General features: G+C 37.3%; 1 protein-coding gene across 1 annotated transcript in view; it reads right to left on the bottom strand.

The window, feature by feature from the left end:
- The window catches only part of Gap43 (growth associated protein 43), a 97769-nt gene extending 87271 nt beyond the window's left edge, over positions 1–10498 (bottom strand). Inside the window, exon 1 of the mRNA XM_048345987.1 lies at positions 10404–10498. Coding sequence (XP_048201944.1) covers positions 10404–10433 — 30 coding nt within the window. The 5' untranslated portion in view covers positions 10434–10498. The remainder of the gene's footprint in view (positions 1–10403) is intronic.
- Positions 10499–23577: the final 13079 nt, after the last annotated feature.

Here is a 23577-nt window from a genome sequence, read left to right as displayed (position 1 = left end):
AAAGAAAGTTGTAAAAATGTCTAGATGAAAATGAAATGAGGAACAAATTTACAGTGAATCATTATGCTTTTCTGTCTGTCAAATAAACACATTACCTTTTTTGTTGGTTTTAAAAGAGGCTTCTTAAAGGTACTGTCCACACAGAATATTCAGTCCCTATTCCTCTTTCCCCATTATAATCCTCAGAGTCCAAATAACCATATTAAACTGCCTTGAGCAATTAGCAAGAATATGTGACAGCCAGAATTCCTATTCCATTCATGTATATGACCCTAAACTAACTGCAAATTAACTTCTTAGGAAATGGGACCTTTTAAGACAAATCTTTTCTCCTTCCATTCCTTTCTTCTTTTCTCTAAATAACTGACAAACTGGAGTAATACTGTACAGTACACCCTTTGGAAACAGCTCTTATAAGATCCAGTTTGGCCAAAGCAAAATAAGAATGGACACTACCTGCTCCCAGTCAAGCCTTAATTTCTAAACTAATTGGGCTAAAAATCTCTAAAGTTCATTTAAAAAGCAGAAGTTCCTGAATTTAATTAACATTTGAGGATCACTCCATTTATTACTTTTTTCTGTGCCTCACTTAGCTTTTTTATATAGTCATTAATGGGAAGATAGTAGACTTTCCCATTTTTTATGTTGGAATGAGGATTACAACGAATGAATGTAAAGCTAATTACCTACCTTCTACATTTAGAACAAGCAAGTGTATGGAGACAACAGCTAATATTTGAGAAAGTTCCAGTGTGCTAAAAATAGATAAATATGGTGATGATTGCTAGGATTAATTCAATAACGTTCAGAAAAATGTGATGGCTAATGTCAAGGAGTAGCATATCTATTATATAAATTGAGTGAAGTAGTTTTATACCCAATAATGACCAATCTTTTTATGGAAATAGACCCTACATATTAAAAAGGACAAAGCTTTATCATGGCAAATTAGCAAGAATATTTGACAGCCAGAATTTTTCTTAGAAAGGTATACCTTCCAGAATCTGGCTTCTGAAAGGCTGTGGATGTCTAGCATTTGTTATAGCTGAAGATAACACAAATTTGTACAAAAATTTGTCCTAACCTTCCTTTTTTAAGTATATACCACTGAGTATCTATGAAACTACTGTTTCATCTTAGAATCCTACCAATAACTAAAATTTGTAGTATAGCCACATTGGAGATCAAAGGAAAAAACTAGTGGTCCATTATAGTTAATGTAATGTCCTCCTGATCTGAGCATCTACCCTATATTTGTACACAAATATATGCAAGGTAGTTTTTCTCAGCCCAATTGCCTTGCCTCATCTCACCTCTCCTTACCCTCCCTCTAACCCCTCCACTCCCATCTATTTTCCTCTCCCCCTAATGTTCCCTTCTTCCACTTCTGTCTCTCTTATTTAGAATTTTGTACTGAGAGATAGAAAAGTTAAGATTATTGGCAAGTGAATATTTAAATTGTGAGGTGTCGGACAGAAAGTTTATGAATTTCTGATACTGAGATTCCCATATCTACCTTGGTTTTCATAGGCTGGACTATTCAGTTGTTCATTTCATAGATTCTGTAGATTCTCCTAAATTGATTCAAATTATGGGCACTTAACGTCATTTTATGTGCCAAAGGGCACATAAATAATAACAGTGTATGTCTGAGTAGAGTCAAAGAAGTCGCTATAATGAAGGATTTAAAGTCATATTGAATATTACAAATTACAGAATAAGTAAATTATTATTTCTTCCTAAATACAACTTTATCCTCAAATTTCTAGTTAGCATACCTTTCTCTTGCAAGGCCACATGAGCTCCCTACATAAAATTACTTTTTGTAACATATGCATGACAATATTTTCTTATGCTAGACATTAGGCTTCTGGCAGGAGGTGGGGGGGGGGGAGGTGACAAACAGGATTTTTGAACTAAGCTCACCCAATTGTTTTACTTAAAAAATATTTGTAAATAGTATTCAAAGTATTTGAAACTCAGTTTCTTTGGATTGCAAAATTGCATTCCTCATTTGAAAAGTTGATGGATGTTGTTGTATTAAATTACTAGCTTAACCCAGTCATAACCAGGGATGTGAACTGAAATGTTCTTTGTGGAAATTTGGAGGATTTAGACAATTCTTTTTGGCACTGAGAGTTAAACTTGTAAAGGTTCAGGGTTGGATTCTCTTCTGATCAAGGTTTATTTCTGACACCATGAGGATCCCTGATGTTAATGGAACCTGTGCCAGGTGATGGTATTTGCAGGAGGCCTCCAACCAGGCTGCATAGCCATTTTCAGGCTTTCAGTCAGCTAGCTGTCCCTTTCCTCTCCACCCTTTTGCCTGACTGGGCCCTGGTATGATAGATGTGAGCACAGCAGGCCTGGTAATCTTAGTGCTGAGAACCCAGTTTGGAAGTGAAGTGGGGGTGGGGATGGGGCCAGGCAGCAGATTTAGCAAATGTGGAAGAAACTGGAACACGCAGAAAAGACAAAGGCAGAAAAAGAAAAGAAAAACAGCACACATTCCTAGTTGTTGTGCTACATGGGGCTTAAGACAATCTGAATATTTGCATATCTGATTTTTATGCTGTGCTCTCATCTAGCAGCATAGTTCACAGGTACTTTGTAGAAAATAAGAGAGGAGGAATGGGAGTAGAAGAAGTATACTTTCTATGCAGAGGGCAATAGCACTTCCTGTTGAAATGGAGTGGTGAGTATTTTAGGAATCACTATGTGAAATCCCTTAGTTAATGACAATTTCTTTTTGTATAACACATTGTTTTGAAAAAACTGATTTTTTATTGCATTCCTTGAGCCTCCCACCAGCCTAGTAAAAACAAAAAATCCGGATTCGGAGGATTTTATTTTACCCACTACACAGATGAGTAAACTGAGGCTGAGGAAGATTAAGTTACTTACCCAAGATCACATGATAAGCAATTGGCAGAACCAGGTCTACAACCCAGGGGAAGGGTTTATTCCACTACAAAGACATGAAACAGGATATTAAGCAAACAGTAGCTAAGAAAATAAGGTCTGTAAATAATGAAGGATGGTAAACCTGGAAAGTCACACTTCCATACTAAACCAGAAATAACGGCAAGTATACCACTCTGAAAGGTACAGGTCAGGGAACAGCATGTCTAACTATAAACACTGGTGAAAATACGTGTGCCTTTACATAAAACCTGTTTTGAATAGTATACCAATATGGCTTTGTTCTACCTTAAGTCTCCTAATAATGCATAATATTATGCCTCCTTATCTACATTTATTCCCTAATTTGAATATTTATTGAATATCTAGTATGTGCTAGGCATAGCTTAAAGTATCTTACTTAGGAAGTAATATGGAATATATTTTCCTTAAAGTTTATTTGCCAAGCACTAGCATGAAATTGTATTAATCATAGAAATTTCCCTTAGTTCTGAGAGGAGAGGAAAAGGAGAAGAAAACTTACAAAACATTGGGAGAATTGAGTCAAATTTAGAATAAAGTAGAGTGGTTGAAAACACTACTCAATCTTAGCAATTAAAATCAGTCAGTGGCTGGTGGCTCACACTTGTCATCCTTGCTACTCAGGAGGCTGAGATCTGAGGATCTCTGTGCAAAGCCAGCCAGGGCAGAAAAGTCTGTGAGACTCTTATCTCCAATTAACCACCAGAGATCCAGAAGTGGTGCTGTGGCTCTAAGTGGTAGAGTGCTGAGCTTGTGTGGAAAAAGCTCAGGGATGGTGCCCAGGCACAGAGTTCAAGCACTACAACTGACAAAAATACATACATATATACACATATACATACATACATACATTCATACAAACTTCACCCCTAAGTAATTTTGTAGGTGAAAATTTTTTACCATTCGGGGCTGGGGATATGGCCTAGTGGCAAGAGAGCTTGCCTCGTATACATGAGGCCCTGGGTTCGATTCCCCAGCACCACATATACAGAAAATGGCCAGAAGTGGCGCTGTGGCTCAAGTGGCAGAGTGCTAGCCTTGAGCAAAAGGAAGCCAGGGACAGTGCTCAGGCCCTGAGTCCAAGGCCCAGGACTGGCCAAAAAAACAAAACAAACAAATGAAAATTTTTACCATTCTTCTCAAAGATATGCCAGTTCCAAGTAAACTACTTAAAAGTCTGGTAGAGTATTTTCATGGGTCAGTTGGCTCCAGGAAGATGGAAATTGATCTAATTTTCATACATTTAACATATATTAGGGACTATTTACTCTTCCTTTGCTTTTGTGTAAGATATCTGCTTGTTGATATTATTGTAAGGCTACTTCAGTGGGAAGGAATAATCAAAATGAGGATAAAATTAATTCTTAGGAATAGATCCCTTAGGCAAAGCCTGAAACTTGCACCTTTTGAAGTTTGTGTGATCACACAAGTTAATCAACTAAGCAAAGAAGAGACTAGTTTATCAAGTATAGTAAGGAAGTACCACAGGGCTCAAGGATTAGGAATCCAAAAAAAGAGCTCATGGATAACAATGTGGTAGCTGGGTGTTTAAGCTTTAAGTGTGTTACCCTTGGAGAGAGGGGCTGGCATGGTGGTTGATGGAATTGGAGGATATAGAAGGGAAGATTCTAGATAGATCAGTCATGGCATTTGGAAGAAATTAGCACTACACATGGGCATATTGATTGTACCTGCTTTTATTAAAAAACAGAGTGAATGCCATATCTACAGGTAAGTAGGTGGAGTCAGTTATGGTGAGATCCACTTTAAAATTTTTTCCCAATAGATTTGTCTCTAATCTACTGTGATTCTCTCCAGTTCAGTATGCAAGAACTGGGGGAAGACTCTAAACCTAGTTCTATACTCCTTTAATAAGCAAGATGATTCATTGTTAGAACCAAAACCACTAACTTCATGTGTCAAGCATTGTCTTAGGCACTAGAAATAGAAAGAATATCATAGATGGGATCTAGATTAAAGAAAGAAAAAGGCATGAAAGTAGAAGACTAGAAAATGGATTATTTGGAAAGAGGGAAGGGACTAGAAGAAAAAAAGGAAAATGTCTGGGCTGGAAGGGAAGCTTTATGTGGACAGAAAACATAGTGAGAGCAAAGGCACCAAGGCCTGAAATATTGACATGGTGTCATTGAGTGAGAAGGAGGAGTTATTTGAAGATGGCAATGGAAAAGTAGGCAAGACAGATCAGATAAAAAGCAGGAGATACATTCAAAGTCTTTCCAACTACTAGATATGAGAATCAGGTTCTTAAGCTCTCTTAATGGATAGTATTATAGTAATAAAAGTGGGAAGAAAGTCCAAGAGTAGTACAAAACAGAGAACAAGTTTGGTGTGCACTAGGTTAACTTTGGTATCTCTGAAATACTTCAGTATATCTATGACTCAGGCGCTCAAATATCTGGTGTACAGATTTGGAAATCCCATAGGCCTGCCTGACAGAGGTTATCTAGGATTAGTAAATTGAATGTGATGAGGAATGGATCACAATTATAGCGTGACGTTCACTAATAATTTGGGAGGAAGAAAGTGAAAAAAAATCAAGCAAAGATGAGAAAGGTCCTGTCTGGAAAGGAGGAGAATGAGAATGAATGAAGAAACCCCATGAGGATGAAGTTTGAGGGAGAAGAATGGACAACAAGACAAAATGCAAAAGGAAATTCAATTAAGGTATGTCAGACTGGAGAATCATTGGATGTAGTGGCACTTTTCCGAATAGGACATACTGCAGTTTTAGAAACAGAAGTCTCTTTAAAGTAGGTAGATGAACGTATAGAGTGAAAAAGTAAGTGAACTTTTATGAACTTTGTTCTAAAAAAGGATGAAATAGGGTATTACAGAGACTGTGGTCCTACAGAATCAGAGGACTGTGTTTAAGACAGCAGAGACAGGTATAAACTTCATAGGAAGAAAGGATCTAATACAGTAGGAAAGGAGGAAATCTCAAGAGAATGGGGCCCAAGTGAGAGAGGCACTGGAGAACACACTGGGGAAGGAGCAAGCAGGGTGCTTGTATGATCAATCAGAAGGAAGTAATTTCCAGGGAGGAAGGCAGACATTGTAGACACATGACAGTTTTAAAAAGTCAGAGATTCTCTCAAGTCTCGCCTTGCACAAGTTAAAAAAAATACTTTTTTGTTTTTACAAAAATTGTGTTTAATCCCTACAAAACCCTTGAAGGTAAACAGGGTGGAGGTTTTGTTGGGATTGTTCTGTTTGTTTCTCAGTGCCCATTGGATAAGAGTCAATGGAAACCCAAGTAGCTGTGATTCATTTGAGATCAGAGATCCGTAAGTGACACCAACTAAGGATTCTTTCCAGCACTTCAGAGAATGTAAGAAGATTCAATTATACTGGCACAGAGGCAATCTGATGACAATTCAGACATCTAACAGGGAGAAATCTGGTGTCAACTTATTTGGTTTACAACAGACACCTCTGGGCTGCAAGGATGCCTCTGTTTTAACTAACAGGAAAGAGAAGAGTTGAATGTTGTTCTACCATTTTTTTTAGATGAACTGGCTATGTGTATTTTTTGAACTGTCAATAGAGGAAGATTTCAGCTCTGTCTTACCTTATGAATATGAACAACAGGAACATTTAGTTAACATCTATACCTAGTATTGCCTGCAAGATATTCTCCACCTCTTCTCTATGGACCAGGTAAAACTCAGCCCCAGGCATATTACTGACATTTCACTATGATGAGGAAGAGGAGACCCTGAGCAGCCCCCACCCCCTTCTTGGTGAACAAGAGCACTGCCCGTTAGCTGGCAACATCAAAAGAGGTTTCTGTAATATTGCCAGCTCAGCAAGAAAGAAAATTAACCCTGTGTTTTCTTATTCCAGTTGTCTCAGCATGGGTTGGAGGTGGGGGGTAGGCACAGAGTGACACAGACTCTCTCAGCATGAGAAATCAGGGCTCATTATGCATGCATCGTGGCCATAGGTTAGAAAAAAAATTGGTCACCAGGAATAATCACATTTCTTGATTCACTATAAATTGTCTAAAGGCTTTGCAAAGTCCAGATATTGTGGCAGAAAATAAAGAAGTCCTTCAAGTCATTTCTTCTGTTTAAATTTGGAAATGTATGATAGCACTGTTTTCTTTTGAATGAGCAGCTGCAATTATATTAAGTAGAATGCTTCCATTTGATTAATTCACTAAATCCCTAGATGACACTGGGTGTGGCTCGGGGAGATTAGGGAGGAATCTTAGTTTCTCACTGAGAAGGATGCCCCGCACCTTGTACCTCCAAAGCAAGGCTGTAACCTTCCACAACTTCCTGAGGCTGCAAAGGGAAGGCTCAGAGGGTTGCAATTCCAAGCCACAGAACACATTCTCAAAGATAAGAATTATTTGTTGAGGGAAGGAGGCAGATGTTAGCAAGGTAAGGAAGGGGCTACTTGCTTGCAAAATTAATTTTTATACTTTAATTACAAGCTAAAGTCATTATTTTCAAACAAAGGAAGCATCTCACAGTTGTCTTGATATTTGGAAATCACACCTTGCAAGTTTTTAATCATCTGCACTATGCGTGGTGATTGAGCTATTTAAAGATACTTGAAAATCATAAGCCAATTAAATCTCAGGGATCCTTTCAGTTCTTCCTTTGGCCACTCCTTTCTGTGCTTCCACCCCACTCACGCTTCTTCCTGCTGTAATAATCTATACTGGTAACTAATAGCTAATATAGATCATTTATGCTTTCTTCCTTAGCTATTGGCAATGTATTACAAGTTAGAAATCCAGGATTGCTTCTTTATGCGGCTCAAGTGGAAGAGGAAGGAAGTGCAAGTCCTCCAGCCCCCTCCCACATTTCTGCTGGATTTCATGGGTGTGGCAGAGTTTAGACCTTTTCGGGTGTGTGCCCTTATTTTATTCCTGATTAAAAACCTAGGATAATGAATATGTGTCCAAATTGTAGACACTAATGGATTCCCCTCTAAATGACTGAGAATCATTTCACCCCAAAGCAGGAAACCTGTGTGAGACTTAAGTATTCACAGTATATAAATGCCAGTCAGGGTGGTGTGAGCCCACGCCCTGAGCCCTGAATACACTATCTCCTTCTGTTTGATTTAATGGTATCTTAAATACTGACAAATGTGAGTGATTCATAGCACTGTTATATAGGACATAACCATTTCACACACAAGTACACACAAAATGTATGGGACAAAAGGACCTTTGCTATATATTTCATTTTCTCTTTTGCATATGAATGATGCTAAACCACAGAAAGGCATGTGGAAGCTTACAGAATACATGCATGACTGGTGAGCATGATTCATGCAGATGCTATATGCCTCTACATGCAAACTCCCCAACACGCAATTTCATCTCCATTACTTTGCACATCAGAGTTAATGCTGGAGGCTGTCTGTGAGATAGAGCTGGAGTCAAGGCAGCAGTCTGCATTTTGGAAAGGTAATTCCTTTAGCCACATTCCCTGTCTTAAATGCATGCTTAATTTCCTTTATCAAAGGATATATGTCTATACTTACATGGATATAAAGAGTATGGGATTAAGTTGTAAACCACAATCTTTCTCTTTGCAAAATGAAAGCTTTTGAGAAAAGAATAGCACTGGCTTCCTTAGGGCTCCGCCTTCCTAAATTTTATTTCCCCAGTTCACCGGTAGGATAACCTTAGGACCTTTCTTTGACAGTGTACTTAACCAGAACGCCTGTATCAATTACATTTATATATCAAAAACGAAGGAAGACAAGAGGAAAAAAAGTCTCAGTTTAAAAAATGATCTAGTGGAAGAGAAATTTAGAGAAATGCTTGCCAATATCCCCTGCAGTCCTCTCCCCTCTACTATCCTTCCTCATACAACCAAGGATGTCTACTACATTCATTCATTCATTCATTCATTCATTCACTTAGTTTCGTCTTGCTTCTCCACCCACTCTCTGATACTCTGCTTCTGTGTCTTCCTCTACCTCTTCCTTCTCCCTCTTCCTCATTCCCCACCCCCTCCTTCCAGGGCGCTGGCTCAACATGCAAGGCTTGTAGACTCTCCACCGAGTGTATTACAAATTACCCATTTTTTCATACCTGCATAAGAATAATACCCAAACCCATCTTTTGCACCCCACCCAGCGTAATGCAAGCACTCTGCAGAGAGCTTCTTTGACCAAGATTGCCCACCACCACCTTGCCACTGGCACACACACACACACACACACACACACACACGCACGCCCACACACATACATGCACACACACACTCAGTTATCTATATCCCACACCCATTTTTTCTCTTTAACCGTTGCCCAAAACCACTTAAATGTGTTCCAAGAAATGTTTTAAAGCTTCTTTTGGAGAATGTCACTGCACTATCTGTTACTGCGGAATACCGAACTCGTCATTCCTCCCACCCCGCTCCCCCCTCCATCAAGTTTCTCAAACGTCTTGCAAGAAATAAGTGAGCAATTCGAAATGTAAGAGAGAAAAAAATCCGAGCAGTGGGGGAGGGCGAGAGGGGATTCAGATTCTAGCTAATCTTGGATGGGTCCCTTTTTCTGATGAAAATTAGTCACCATCGTTTTCTACAGGATGGGAGCACGTCTCTGGTCACTGACCATGCCAGGACTAAGAAGCAAAGGAAAGGGGAAAGAGAAAAGACCTGATTTCCAACAGGTAATACTGGCTGGCCTTTCCCATCCCAGCGGAGCTCAAAGCTCCTAGGGGCGTGGTCCTCCCTCTCCTCCGACCAGCTGGTGCACAATCGGCTACGAATCTCAGAAAGGGAATTTTCCCCTCTTTCCACACTCCCAATCCCCCCCACACCCCCGACCCCAGCCCCAGTTGTCTTTAGGTTCTCTTAAAAAAAGAAGAAGAATTTCCCCCAAATCACAGTTTCATTCATTCACTGATAAATAAATAAATAAATAAAACCTCCACATGTTCTGCCATCAATACCTGCGTCCTTTTGGATGCATGTATGAAATAAGGCATCTTCCAGAGCACATGTGAGCGAACTACGACAGAGAAGGCGATACTCAAGCCTGAATATTCGTCCCCCAACCACGCTTTTTGCACATAATATAAAGGCTCGTTTCTCTATCTTGTAGGTAAAGCCCACATTATCGCCCTCACACCCCTTTCTACATCCACACCCTCAAAAGCAGAGACCGAAAACAGTATGCATTTACTAATAGGGGGAAAAAAAGGAAGAAGAAGCAACCGTATTTCTAGCCAAATGGGCATTTTTTTTTACCCTCGCCCTAATTCGTAGCAGCATTCCAAAACCAGAACATGAAAGACAGAAAAGAATAAAAGCTGGGATACACCATTAGCTACCATATGCTAAGGAATCGCGAGCACCATGCCAGAGCAAAAGCAGTTAAAATATTTTTTTTCTGCTTTTACAAGAAAATATTATACTCTGGTAATTTCACAACAGCAAGAAGTTTAAAAAAATCTTTAGCTCTACCTGTTTGGTTCTTCTCATACAGCACAGCATGGTTGTAGCGTCCCTTGCCTTCTTCCTGCCTTCTCTCCTTTCCTCTCTCTTCCTATCCCCCCCTCTCCACCTCTTTTCTGCTCGCTTGCTCACTCGCTCTCTCGCGCTAGCGCGCTCTCCCTCCCTCCCTCCCTTCCTCCCTCCCTCCCTCCCTCTCTCTTTTCCTCTCTCTCCCTCACACACACCAGGGCAGTTAGCTGCAACTGTAAGGTCCAGAGCTATTGCTCATCGCACAATCTCTCTCTCTCTCTCTCTCTCTCTCTCTCTCTCTCTCTCTCTCTCTCTCTCTCTCTCTCTCTCTCTCTCTCTCTCTCTCTCTCTCTCTCTCCTCTCTTCCCTCTCCCCTGTCTCTGTCTCCCTTCGCCCCTCCTCTTCTTTTCTCTCCTCTTTTCTTCACCCACTCCACCCAATTTTTCAATTTTTATATGCCCTTTTCTCCCATATCTCAGAATTGGTCACTAGCTTTCAATGACTAATCACTTCCTGCAGCCCCTACCCCCTTTCTAGACTGTCACCCCCTCCCAGTCCCCTGCCAGCCTCATGAATATTTAAACATCTCCAATCTGGACCCAATTACTTACTGACTTTCCCACTGCATTGGGAAGATGACTGGGTGGGGGCAGAAAAGGGATATTCCAGCTTGCTCAAGAGATTGGATGGGAAGTGTTTGGGAAAGAGAGGCCTCAGGAATGCTTGAGTTTAAAAAGCAAAAACAAAGCAAAACAAAACAAAAACTCTTCTCTTTCCTCAATCCCATAAAAGCAAAAACAGATACTTTAAAGAGGCACTGTATTCAAACCTTTATGAAGTTATGTCTACCATTTACATTTTATACAGTTAATAATTGTAGAGGCTCAGTTCCCTCAAGAATATGCTTCACAGCTAATGTTCTCAGGAGACATATAAGTTTACATAAATACATACATATAATAAGCTTAGATATGCATAAACATATCTCATTTATGCTCCAAAATATTAGAAAAATTGGCATGAATATACAGCACTTAACTAAGGACTTTAGTTGTGAAACAATAATTTTTGGGAAATTAGCATCCATATCTAAAAGTCATATGGTAACTTTTTTTTTCTTGATGCACATATATTTATTTGAAAGGTTTTGTTTCCAACTTTACTGATAAAACTGAACATGTGAGCCACAGTTTTGTGTCATATTGGTAGTGATATTTCATTTTTTTGGAATGATGGGTAAAAGCAATCTCATCTCTGATGAGAAGAATAGATACACACATAAAACCTATTTCATTTCCTTCTGTGGTCTTTCAGAATTTGGGGGAGGAACAGGTGGTTCAGAAAGTGAGTATAGGGCTGGGAATATGGCCTAGTGGCAAGAGTGCTTGCTTTGTATTCATAAGCCCTGGGTTTGATTCCCAAGCACCACATATATAGTAAACGGCCAGAAGTGGCGCTGTGGCTCAAGTGGCAGAGTGCTAGCCTTGAGCAAAAAGAAGCCAGGGACAGTGCTCAGGCCCTGAGTCCAAGCCCCAGGATTGGCAAAAAAAAAAAAAAAAAAAAAAGTGAATATAACTTGGATTTTGGATATGTAGTGCCTGTAAGAGCTTGCAAAGCCCCATGCACCGAAGCTTTTCATCTGTGAAATAGGCATAGTAATGTTGAACTTGCCAACATTCTATCGGATGAAATAAAATATGGACACAGCCCAGCCCAGCCCCTCTGAAGTCATCATTGCTTTCCCAGACTACACTTTGTTGAAATGTTGATGCTAGTGCCAAGTGACTCTCTCACAGAACTTTCCAAACTATTTCTTATTGTACATTAACAGTGGCAAGCACCTCTATTTAAAGAGCTCTCCTTTTTTTTCTTAGTCCCTTCTAATATGTTACGACAAGACAGTTGGTTATGTCTATTTCAGGACCACTGAAAGTTGAAGATGTGTTTTACCTTTTAACAAGTCAAGGCACATTCCTATCAGTATGGACTCTCTAAGGAAGATACTCAGGGGAGAGGGTGATAGCTTGGTCTTTTCTTTCAGTTCTTTTCTAAGTGTCTGTATTTTATGGATAAATTTTAAAAAACATATTCTAGATTTAGTATTATTCTAAGTTTGCAATGAGCCCACTCCGAGTTCAGTCTTTCATGAATTCGAGACAAGGGCAAAGAATGAAGAAGAAAGAGCTTCCTGTCAGAGATACTCCTGTTCTGGATGAATAAAGTGATGAAAGGAGAAAGCAAAAGGATGATGGGTAAAGGAAAGAGAAGAGCCTCTTTACCATTTAAGCAGGTTTATAGCTTGATTGAGAAGATTATTTGATTAACTGTTTGATTAACTGTTTGGCTAAACTTCAGACAAAATTTGGGAACAGTTTTTTTTACTTTACTTATCCCAACCTTCCCATTTTTCTTCACTTTCATTTTATTTCATTTATTGGAAGTACCTTTGGAAACAATATGTCATACAGACTAGGTCCCAAAATCAATCCAGGTGCTGATGAATTTTGTGTTAAATCATCAGAACAACACCAGCTACCTCATTAGTTTACATGAATTGTTTTGGCAAATACTCAATGAAGTAGGTACAAACATTCATCCAATTTTATTGGGGATAGTAAGCCTAAGAGAAATGAAGCTCCTTGACAAGTTTAAGTTAGGAATCTGAAAACCCACTAATCGATATCATCTTAGGACAAACCCCTATATGTCATTATTTCTGGTCTTTAGATGAGTAAAATACATAGTTTATATGTTGAAATAAATAAATATTCTACAAGGTTAACTTTTTAGGCCCAATCCTTATCTCAAGAGCCCTGAAGACAGAATTGATATCTTCATCCAATAGAATCTTCTCTATATTTCTAGTCAATGTCAGCTCTCCCAACTCCCCTCACTCAGTTCCATGTAGGAATCTTCATTTTTTCATGACTTTCTCTGGACATTATATATAGTCAATGAGCTTCCCAAGAAGGCAACTTAAGATTCCAAATTGAGTTTGAGTAATAAGAAATCAGTTCCAATGCATTATTACTTATGTTTCCCCTAAGCATAAGTTTCCCATATGTTTCCATGGGATGTGAAAGAAAATGAAAGAAGAATAATGTATACACTGATCTGATTTTGGACACATACACACAAACACACACACACACACACACACACACATCACACACACATACTAAGAGAGTCAAATTGGCTTTATTCCTTTCCCAGAAACTACCCACTGAATCCTGTAATTTTTATGCCCTCATCACCATTCTCCAAAGATGTAGAGTCTTAGGTATCAGAAGCAAACATACAGTTAGCAATTAGCAAATGAGTTTATGAATCTATTAACTGCCTGACTACAGTCAATACCATCCTAGAAAAAAAAGATGAGGCATGATAGAGATCAAGTTCCAGTTATATTCACAGATCTCTTAAACTTCATACTAAAATGATATTGTTTACATAATAAATGGAAAAGCCTCTAGACTTTACTAAGGACTCTATCAAACAGTCAGCATTTTAGAAATAAATCTAATTCTTAAGAAAAGAGAATATCCTCATAGAAAATATATTGTTTATTTCTTTTCTGTTTTTAAACTAGGAGTTGTACCACCTTTCACCTGCTGTGGTTGTTTTCTATGGCTGTCCAAACAAAGTACACCAGAGTAGGTATCATAAAAAGCAGACATTTAGTTCCCCACAGTTCTAGAGTTAGAAATACAAGGTCAAGGTGCTGTCAGACTTGGTTTTCCCTGAGAGCCAGAAGGGAACTGTGTTCTGAGCCTCTGTCCTGGATGCCTACCTTTTCACATTATTTGGTCATCCCTTATCCAAGGACATTCTTATTCTTTTTTCCATTACAAGACACCAGTACTCAAACTTTATTTAACCTCAATTATCTCTTCAAAGTCCCCATTCCCAAATACAGTCACATTCTGAGGTTCTAGGCATAAAGGCTTCTTCAACAGGTGAGTAGGAAGAACCACAACACATTTTTGCCCATAAGATTTGACATTCTTTGTCAGGATTTACTGACTTTATTTACTTAATTCAACATTTTCTGAGTTATAAACATCATCCTTAAGGAGGTCATATGCAGTTAAAAGGTCAAACAAACAACTAAGCATGGTATATAGGCCTGTAATCCAAACTACTCCTGAAAGAGGTAGGAGGAACGTCTAAGTGAAAAATAATAACAAAACAAAAACTAAACAAAAAAACTCGATGGCATGGTTTGAATTATAAAGTACCCACTCAAGAAGGACAAGGCTCTAAATTCAAACCACCAAGGAAAGGAAGGGTAAAAAAGGAAGAAGGAAGGAAGGAAGGAAGAAAAGAAGGAAGGAAGGAAGGATTTAAAGGAAAGGGGGAAAGAGAAAAATGCAGAAATAATCATCTCATGATCAAGGAACAGTCAGTATACAGAAGAGGGGACAGGTAGTAATAAGAAGCAGGCTTGGAAGGATAGGTTAAATCTAGTAAGAGGTATTTTAAAGATTACACTAAAAATAAAGTAATGCAACTCTGTCATTTGTAGAAATGTGGATGGAAATAGAGATTACTGAAATAAGCCAGGCTTACAAAGACAAATACCACATGATCTCACTCCTATGTAGAAATTGAGGGTAAAATGGTGGTTACCAGAGAGAAAAGGGGGGAAATGAGAAAGGGTGATCAATAGATACAAAGTTAGACAGAAACATGTACTTCTAGTATATTACTACACAATAGGTTTACTGTGCATAACAATAATGTTACACACATTTCAAAAGCCTAGAAGAAAGTTTAAGTTCTATCATAAAGAATGATAAATATTTGGGGAGGTAAATATGTTTAACCTATTTAGATATTATGTAATATATACCTGAAAAATCACATAGCATCTCTGTTTATATATGTGTATATATAATATATGTAGACAAACTTAAGAAAGGACAAATCTAATAAAATAGATTCATTTCCTGGCTTTACTATAACAAATCTCTACAAATTTGTTTTCTTAAAACAACAAAACTTTATTTTTTTTTCATATTTCTCGAGGCCAGAAATTGTAAATCAAAATGCACTAGTGTAAGTTCTTCCTGGAGGATCTGAAGGGGAATCCAGTCTGCTCACTTATGGTGACTGTGGTTATCTTTGACATTTCTTGGTCTGAGGATATACTACTCCAGTTTCTGCTTTCATCTTTACACCATCTTCCCTTGATATTTGTCATTGAACTTTGAGTTCATTCTAATTGTAGGGTTATGTCTCCTTGAGATCCTTAACTGAATTACATCTGAAAACAGATTTTCCAAATAAGGTTAAATTCACAGGTCTTTGGACATAACTGTTTGAGGTATACAGGTCAATCTACTATACAAGGAATTAGACCTAATGCTTCTGAATGGGAGTCTTTTTGGAAATACCTACAGCAATTGTGCACCCTGTGGAATAGGGAGAACACCTAGGGCCCAGCATGATATTGTTCAAATGCTTAAATCTGGAAGGACAAGTGGCAAAACAGTGAACATCTGTTGTCTACCATCTAGTGTGTTTCAGGTATCACATCATTTGTATTTTAGGTGTTCTGTCTCATTTGTCTATGGACAGATAAAAATGGAAGAATTAAAATTATAAGGAGATTGAATCTAGATAGCCTAGAGAATGAGAAAAAAATCAGATATGAGCAGATCTAGTAAGTGACATAGTTTTGTGAGGAAGGTTGATGAGCTAAGTTTGAAAGTGTGCATTTTATGGAAGCATTGAAATATTCAATTGCAATACAGGATTAGGTTATAAGAAACACAACTCAGAATTGTCTTTCCATGGGTGATTGTGAGATCAAAAAGAACTCATTTTCTGCCCTAAAATGGGCTATAGAAGCCAGAGAAGCAAAGAACCAACTTGGCAAAATGTGCAGGATTCAGGAATGTCAAGATAGGGTCAAGCAAATGAGAAAACAGTGAAGAAATGAGAGGTAAAGAAAAGCCCTCAAAAATGCTTAAGAAAGTTTCCTTTTTTTATTCTCTGAAAATTTCATCTATAAATTCAATTGTAGTTGCATAATTAAATACAACTAGCAAGTATCCACAGCTAATACTATTCATGCAACGATATTGCCTCGTTCTAGGGTAAGGGAGTATTGTATACTGTGCCTTCTCATGTTATTTTCAAACATCCTGAATGCAATTATTGAAACTAAAAATCCATCACATAGCCTGAAAAATATATAACATCAAGACCTAAGATTTTGACCAGGATGCTACAGAGCTGAACCAAGATTAAACAAACCAAACCTTCTCTCCTCCAAAAATAGGACCTAACCCCAAAGAAGAATCCTTACTTTTCAATGGTTGAATTAATAAAGCATTTGGTTCTCACGCTTTCACCACTACAGTGAGGCATCATTGACCAGTGGATGCTCTAGGAACTCCACAGATAAAGAAGTAATGGCAGCAGAAACTACAAAGACAGATCATTGTTCCATACAGACTAAGTTACAACAAAATTATGTCTACAAGGTACTGAAAAATCCTTAATTCTTGTATGAATCTTTATGTCATATATATTATATACACTATATAACTATATGTAATAGTATATAGTATACTAGGTATACTATATTTACTAAAACCCCTAATAAGAATCCGTACTTTTCAATGGTTGAATTAATAAAATATTTATTCTCACACTTATACACGTATATAGTATTATACATAGTATTACACATGTATATACTATACTATATATGTGTAATTATAAATACTATATACATGTATATATATATACACACACACTATTCATATAGTCTATTTTTCCTTTTAAGCAACATTATTTGAGACACATTTCTCTAGGTTCATTAGCACCAACTTACCCTTAAATATAGATTTCTCATGTGTACCTCTCTGACAGTTTAGCAGGGTCAGTGTAATGGTGAATGAATTTTGAATTGGAACTTTAGAACTGGATGTTTAGTTCCTTCAGTTTGATGGAAGTGTTCGATTGAATTACAATGAGATGACTGATAGCACAATCTCAAATTGAAGCTCAGCCTGGCATCTTGGCTACTGTCTTGCTCTTCTACCTGCAGATGGAGAATTGGAGGAGTGCATTATTGTTCACCATTACTCATTCATCCAAGTCATCATGACCTCCTCCATTACCACTGCCATCCCACAACCAGTGTACACCCTCACTGAAACATTCTGCCCATCTTCATTTCTGCAATGTTTTTTCTCAAATGTTGTTTTTTTTAAATCTTATTCTATCCCACTAGGTTAGTCTTTCATCATTCCTTTCCAAAACTAGTTGAACAACATGATAAGAGGTTTTGCTATTTTTTTGTATTAGTGAACACTTAGGTTTCCTTTCTACATTGTGCAATCATATAACATCTTACTCTTCCTAAAATCCATCTCTTGATTCTCATGTCTTAATTGGTTATTTTCAAACTTTTGGTGCATATAAGGTCTCTTGAGAAACTTGCTCAAAATGAAGATTGTTTAGACAACTCTAACAAATGGTGTTATTAAAGATCACACTTTAAGAAAACATGGATGGCTGGGAATATTGGCTCACAACTGTAATACCAACTGCTTAAGAGGCAGAGAATGGAAAAACCATAGTTCCTGGTTGTCTGGCAAAAATTTAGCTAGACTCCATCCCAATCAATAAGCAAGGTTTGCTGGCACATGTCTATTATTTCAGACACCAAAGTGACTATAAGCAAGAGGATTACACTCTCTAGCACTGGGAAAAAACACAAGAGGAATACAATAAAAAAAAAAAAAACTGAAGCAAAACTGTCTGGGGAGCAAGGATCAAGAAGTAGATTACCTGCCTTGCAAGCTTAAGACACTGAGTTCAAACGCCAGTACTTCCAAAAAGTTAGAAAAAGAGAAAGAAAAATAAAATGGTCTTAAGAATAAAGGCCAAGCTCAGACTCATAAAGTTCTTTTTACTGTGTAGCTGTGTCTTCAACTTCTCTCCATTATATAGTGCATACTACAAAGGATTAGGAGCCCATTGAACTTATCGCCTTGTTTCCATTTGTTAAGTCCTTCTTTTCTATAGATTTACATTCTGTGAGCATTAAAAAATGGCAGAAGTAGTAACCCAATAGTAAATGAGTAGCCTTCCTTGAACCTCAAGGAAAAGCTCTCTCTACCTTCTCTGGGTCTCTGGGCATCCAAATAGAAATATTATACTCTAGTATAATATTTTCTTGATACTGAGCACTCAAATGTAAATGCTTTGTTTTGAGGGAGGGTTCTTTTCTTACTTCTCTTTACACCTCTGGAATCTGACCTGGTGGCTGGCACAAAAATATATATTTAATGAGTATTTTCAGACTGGACCTGGACTGCTAGCTTTAGATGATTCTGTTAGTGTGAACCTGCCAGTGTCTTCTAGGCAAGCATGGCGTCATCTGATTCCAAGGAACAGGCCTTGCCCCTATGATATGATGTCACCAGATGAATAAGTCTGATCACATTTCAGTAGGGCCTCACTGACACAGGATTCACTCAGCTTCCTGTAAGCAGACAAGATTTCTGAAGCCAGGAACTGGATGTCTTTAAGACCCTCTAAACCTCTATTTGTCTTTCCAGATTTGCCTTAGCTACCCTCAGAGATGTCCTTCCAGCATACCCTGAAAGCTGTCTGACTCTGTGAGTGTCCAGTGTTTCAGAACAAGGAAATCTCAGACAAGGCACCGGAAGAGATGGGAAAAGTCATGTAGTCCATAAGCTAAGACTGAGATTGCCATTCAGCTCATAAGGATTGCTTGAGTGAACAAACCTAACTCAGTGGCTTACTGAGCATATTGCACAGCTGATGTGAAAAAAAAAATTGCAACACACCATCAGAAGCTGAAATCAGTGTATCTTATTTGACTTGGTCAGTGAAGTAATGGCATAATTTTTCACATGCCCCTTTTCTATTCCCCGCTCAGGATACCAATAGTTTACTTGCCTATTGCTTTCCTGGGATATGCATTTCTGCATGGCAAGCACCACAGCCTAGTTTTTTAATTTCTTCTTGGTGCTTCTATATTGGATATCTATAAGGCCTCAAGCTTATATGACCTAAATGCCTTCTTTAAGAAAGAAAATACAAGTTTGGCATGAAACAAATCTTGTTTAGAATAGGAAAGATATCAAAATGTACATATGTACATAAATAGATATGTGTGTACATACATACATAACTACAAGAAACATCACAATATTCATAATGTAATTCTTATCATAACTACTGAATTACTTTTTTATATTTTCATAAAATTTTGGCGACATATTGTTGCATCATCTTTTTGTGTGGCATTGGCTTTTTAATAGAAATTTTTAAACAAAAATGGAAAGATAATATTTTTCTCTTATAACAGGAGATAGATATATTTTTATTATGTTAAGTTGGGAGACTTGACATGTAAGGCTCCATGTACAGATGTATTTTTATGTGTAGGGAAGTATTAGCAGTACAAAATCCAAAACAATTTATTCCAAGTAATTGCTATCAAAAGAGAAAATTGTTTATGAAGTATATATGATTACAGATACTGCATTAGCAGCTTTGTTCTTGACAGAAAGAATTCAGTTTGCTTGGACTACAGTGAGAACTGACTTTCCATTTTAAAAGTTCATACAGTTATTGATTGAATGAAATGCCCACTGATTAACTTCTTTGTTTCAATCCTTACTTATTATCATCTTAAATATGTGATGCAGGAGCTGGGTGATGTGAGACTTATTTATACTGTTACTAAACCTTGTTCCTGTATTCTGACTGAAAAGTCCAGTGAATTATCATACTGTTTCCTTAAAGTCATTCCTACTACAAGAAGGCTAGCAATAATTTAATTCTACCAAGAGGTCCCTTGAAGCAGCATAAATACATTGCATTAAATCTTATCTACAGGCAATGCCAATATAAACCCTCATCTTAACTGATTTCTCAAATTGCCCACAGCCATTCTATACAACTTGACATGAGAGAAAATGTTGCATTGAATGGAAGCAGAATCTTAATGGCTTGCTGTTAAAACATTGTATTATTTTAGGTTTTATACAGACACACAACTGTGTGGCCTATGATCCACCCATGTGGGCAGCCCTGAGGCTTAAACTGCATTAGCTTCCTGTTTAATTTGCTCTGGTTTCTTTATCAAGTTCAGAGGCCTTAAGCCTTCAGTAAATAATTGTTAAAGAAAAAAGGATGAGAGATGATGGAGCAAGTGGTAAAGTAAGAAAAAAGAGAAGGTGGAAGCTATTTCAATTTAATATTTAATAATTTTCAGGATACGGAATTGTTTCAATTTGCAATACTTTGTTCTACATAAATAACCACAGTTATATTTCTCATCATTATCTTTCTAAATTTCCTTCTGATATGCACATGGCTTGGAGATAACAAAACACACTCTTCCCATGCTGTGTCCTCTGAATATGAATCTCATTTGAATTTATTGCATGTTCACTACCATCACTGTGAGTCACGGCAGTGACCTGTCCCAAGACCTTTATCACCTTTCAGACCTTGCAATATCTCGTTGACATTTTCTTCTAAAATACATTATTTCCATAGGTGGATGGGGCATTTTACAGTATTTAGTTGTAGAATAAAAGGAAATTCAGACATATACTTTCATATTGATATGCTTGTATTGACATGAATTACTGATACAGCATTCACTGATTCCAATCATTATTGAAAGAGTATAATTTGCACTAAAATTCATCTCTGAATTATTTTTCCCTCTTATTCTCTTGCCATACCCTACTATAATTCTACAGATCTAAAACTGGCCTTTCTGTCTCCAGCTTTTTCTGTCTGAAATCCAAGAATTCTGTTATTTTTTATATTGAAATAATCCATAGTGTAGGTAAGTAAAACACACTTAGAATGGCTAATGTACTCTGTTCACAGAACTTTCTTGAACAAACTTACCCATTCTTTGTTCTTTAGGCTCTGGGTTAATTATTGCAAATAGTTCTTAGATGATTTTCTTTTCAGTTGTTCTAGTACCTATTGGTTCTTTGAAATTCTCATCTGCTGGATTTTAGTTATCTGCTTGGAAGGTCTCTATACCAAGTAATCTATTCCTTTCTTCATTTCTAAAACTCCACTCCAAGCCAAAAATTCTGAAAGTTCCTTGTTAACAAATACTAGCCCATTTTGAATTTCAAAGACAAAGTTGGTTGTAGTAATTCTCCCCAGATATCAACAGCTGAGTGACACTTCCCCCCCTCGACTTACATAAATGATGAGTTACTGGAAAGGGATATTATATTTCCATTAGTTTATATTTTATTCATTTATTTGAGCTCTTCAGTATTAGAAGATTAAAATATTTTAATTGGAATTCAAAAATGTCATCTTGTTTATCTCCCTGTCACTAATTACTCCAAAGTTTTGCAATTTTTTAAAAATCAAGGGAGCTTTCATTAAAATTTGTCCATCTCATTCCTAATATCTGCTACATTAGCTCCCTCCCTCATGTTAGAAAATCATCATCTTCTGGGCTTCCATCAAAGTGAATGTGTCTAATGGTCTGAATGACAATGAAGATGTGAACTGCTTCTTAACATGCCATGAAATAATTAGCTTCATAGCATTTGGTGTCTGTATATCTCTAGTCATTTGCACTGCACACTGCAGAACTTCAAAGATTCCACGTTAGACAACATGTATAAAATCCTAAGGTACAGCGACCCATTTGATGTTTACCCAACTGTAGAGCATCTTTTACTGAAGAAAAAAATGTTACTTTCAACATTTTTCTCTTTTAACTTTGTACATCTGTTGGATTATTATGTCCTATAAAAACTATTTATCTCTCTATTTGATTCACCCATTATTTCACTTTGCAACCTTGGGTCCACCAAGAATAAAATATTTTTCACATATTATTTCAGTATGCAGTTTGATATAGCTCATGTATACTGTCTGAGATGTTCTCATGCTAAGTCCTTGTAGAGCTTATTCTCTATAATCTTTGGATAACTTTCCCTCTTTCAACTTACATTTATCTATTCTCTCTTAAAATGTAGCACTCATTAACAGTCACTGTATTTGAAAGGAGAAAGAGTTTTGATGGGAAGAGTGAACAAGCCACTGTCATGCTTTTAGATATTATCAGTACACCACAGAACTGCAAGCGCTGTACATCAGTGCATGAAAGTGTGTGTTCCTCCAATCTACTGGTGGAATGTGAAAATATTCAGCAATGTGCCAGCAAGTATTTAACAGCAGGCTCTCAGAAGATGGTAAAGTATTCTGATTTCATGTCATCTACACATTTGATGAGTGGTTCCTCATTTTAAAGATACAAACCCTCCCACTGTAGTATACTTCAGGCTGTACACATGATGTTACCAAAGGTAGATCTTGGAAAAGATACACAGCAAAAGAGTATACAGTATTCCCATCATGGAGATATAACTGGCATAGATAATTTCAAGTATGGAAAATGGTAAAATATATCAATTTTAATTAGAAAGGGATATATATTGTACAGCATTACCTTAATTTTTAATATTATCATTTAATTTTGAGTTTATACACCTCAATTTTTAATCACAGTTAAGATTAACAACTGGTTCAAAATCTTAACAATTAGCTCATAAAAGTTGATTATAGGTATATCTAACATACCAATAATTTACACCAATGAGGATTTTGACATATTTCTTTACTTGTAACACTGATAGACTACAGATCCTTTACAACACCCTGAAATGTATCTTTCTGTTAAGATGTTTTTTCTTCCAACCTCAGTTAAATACTATATATGTAGTCTTCTTTATTTTCATCTTGTTAGATTCAGCCAATCTTTTCTATTGTCAATAATTCTTTAGATCCTAATTCTGTCATCCCCCATCACTGTCATCTTTCCCCTCTAGCTTCATGTCATCCACACATTTGATGAGCAAGCCTTATATTTTTCTCTCGGAGGCACTGAATTTATAAAATGCTTGACAAGACAGAGGCAAGGACAGAAAATTTGGCCATGCAAATTGAATTTTCCTCCATACATGCATCAAAACAATTACCATTAATTCAAAAGATATCTGGGTGCTGATTTGCCTTTGCATCCAGCCCAAATTTCTCTATCTACTCAGTAACACATGGGAGAGATTATTAATGAAGCATGTGACCAAGTCTAGAAACTTTCATTACGTCCTCCTTCCCCAATACAAAGCTG

Source organism: Perognathus longimembris, chromosome 5, assembly GCF_023159225.1.
Source record: "Perognathus longimembris pacificus isolate PPM17 chromosome 5, ASM2315922v1, whole genome shotgun sequence".
NCBI lineage: Eukaryota > Metazoa > Chordata > Mammalia > Rodentia > Heteromyidae > Perognathus > Perognathus longimembris.
This window is presented reverse-complemented; position numbering and strand designations above follow the sequence as displayed.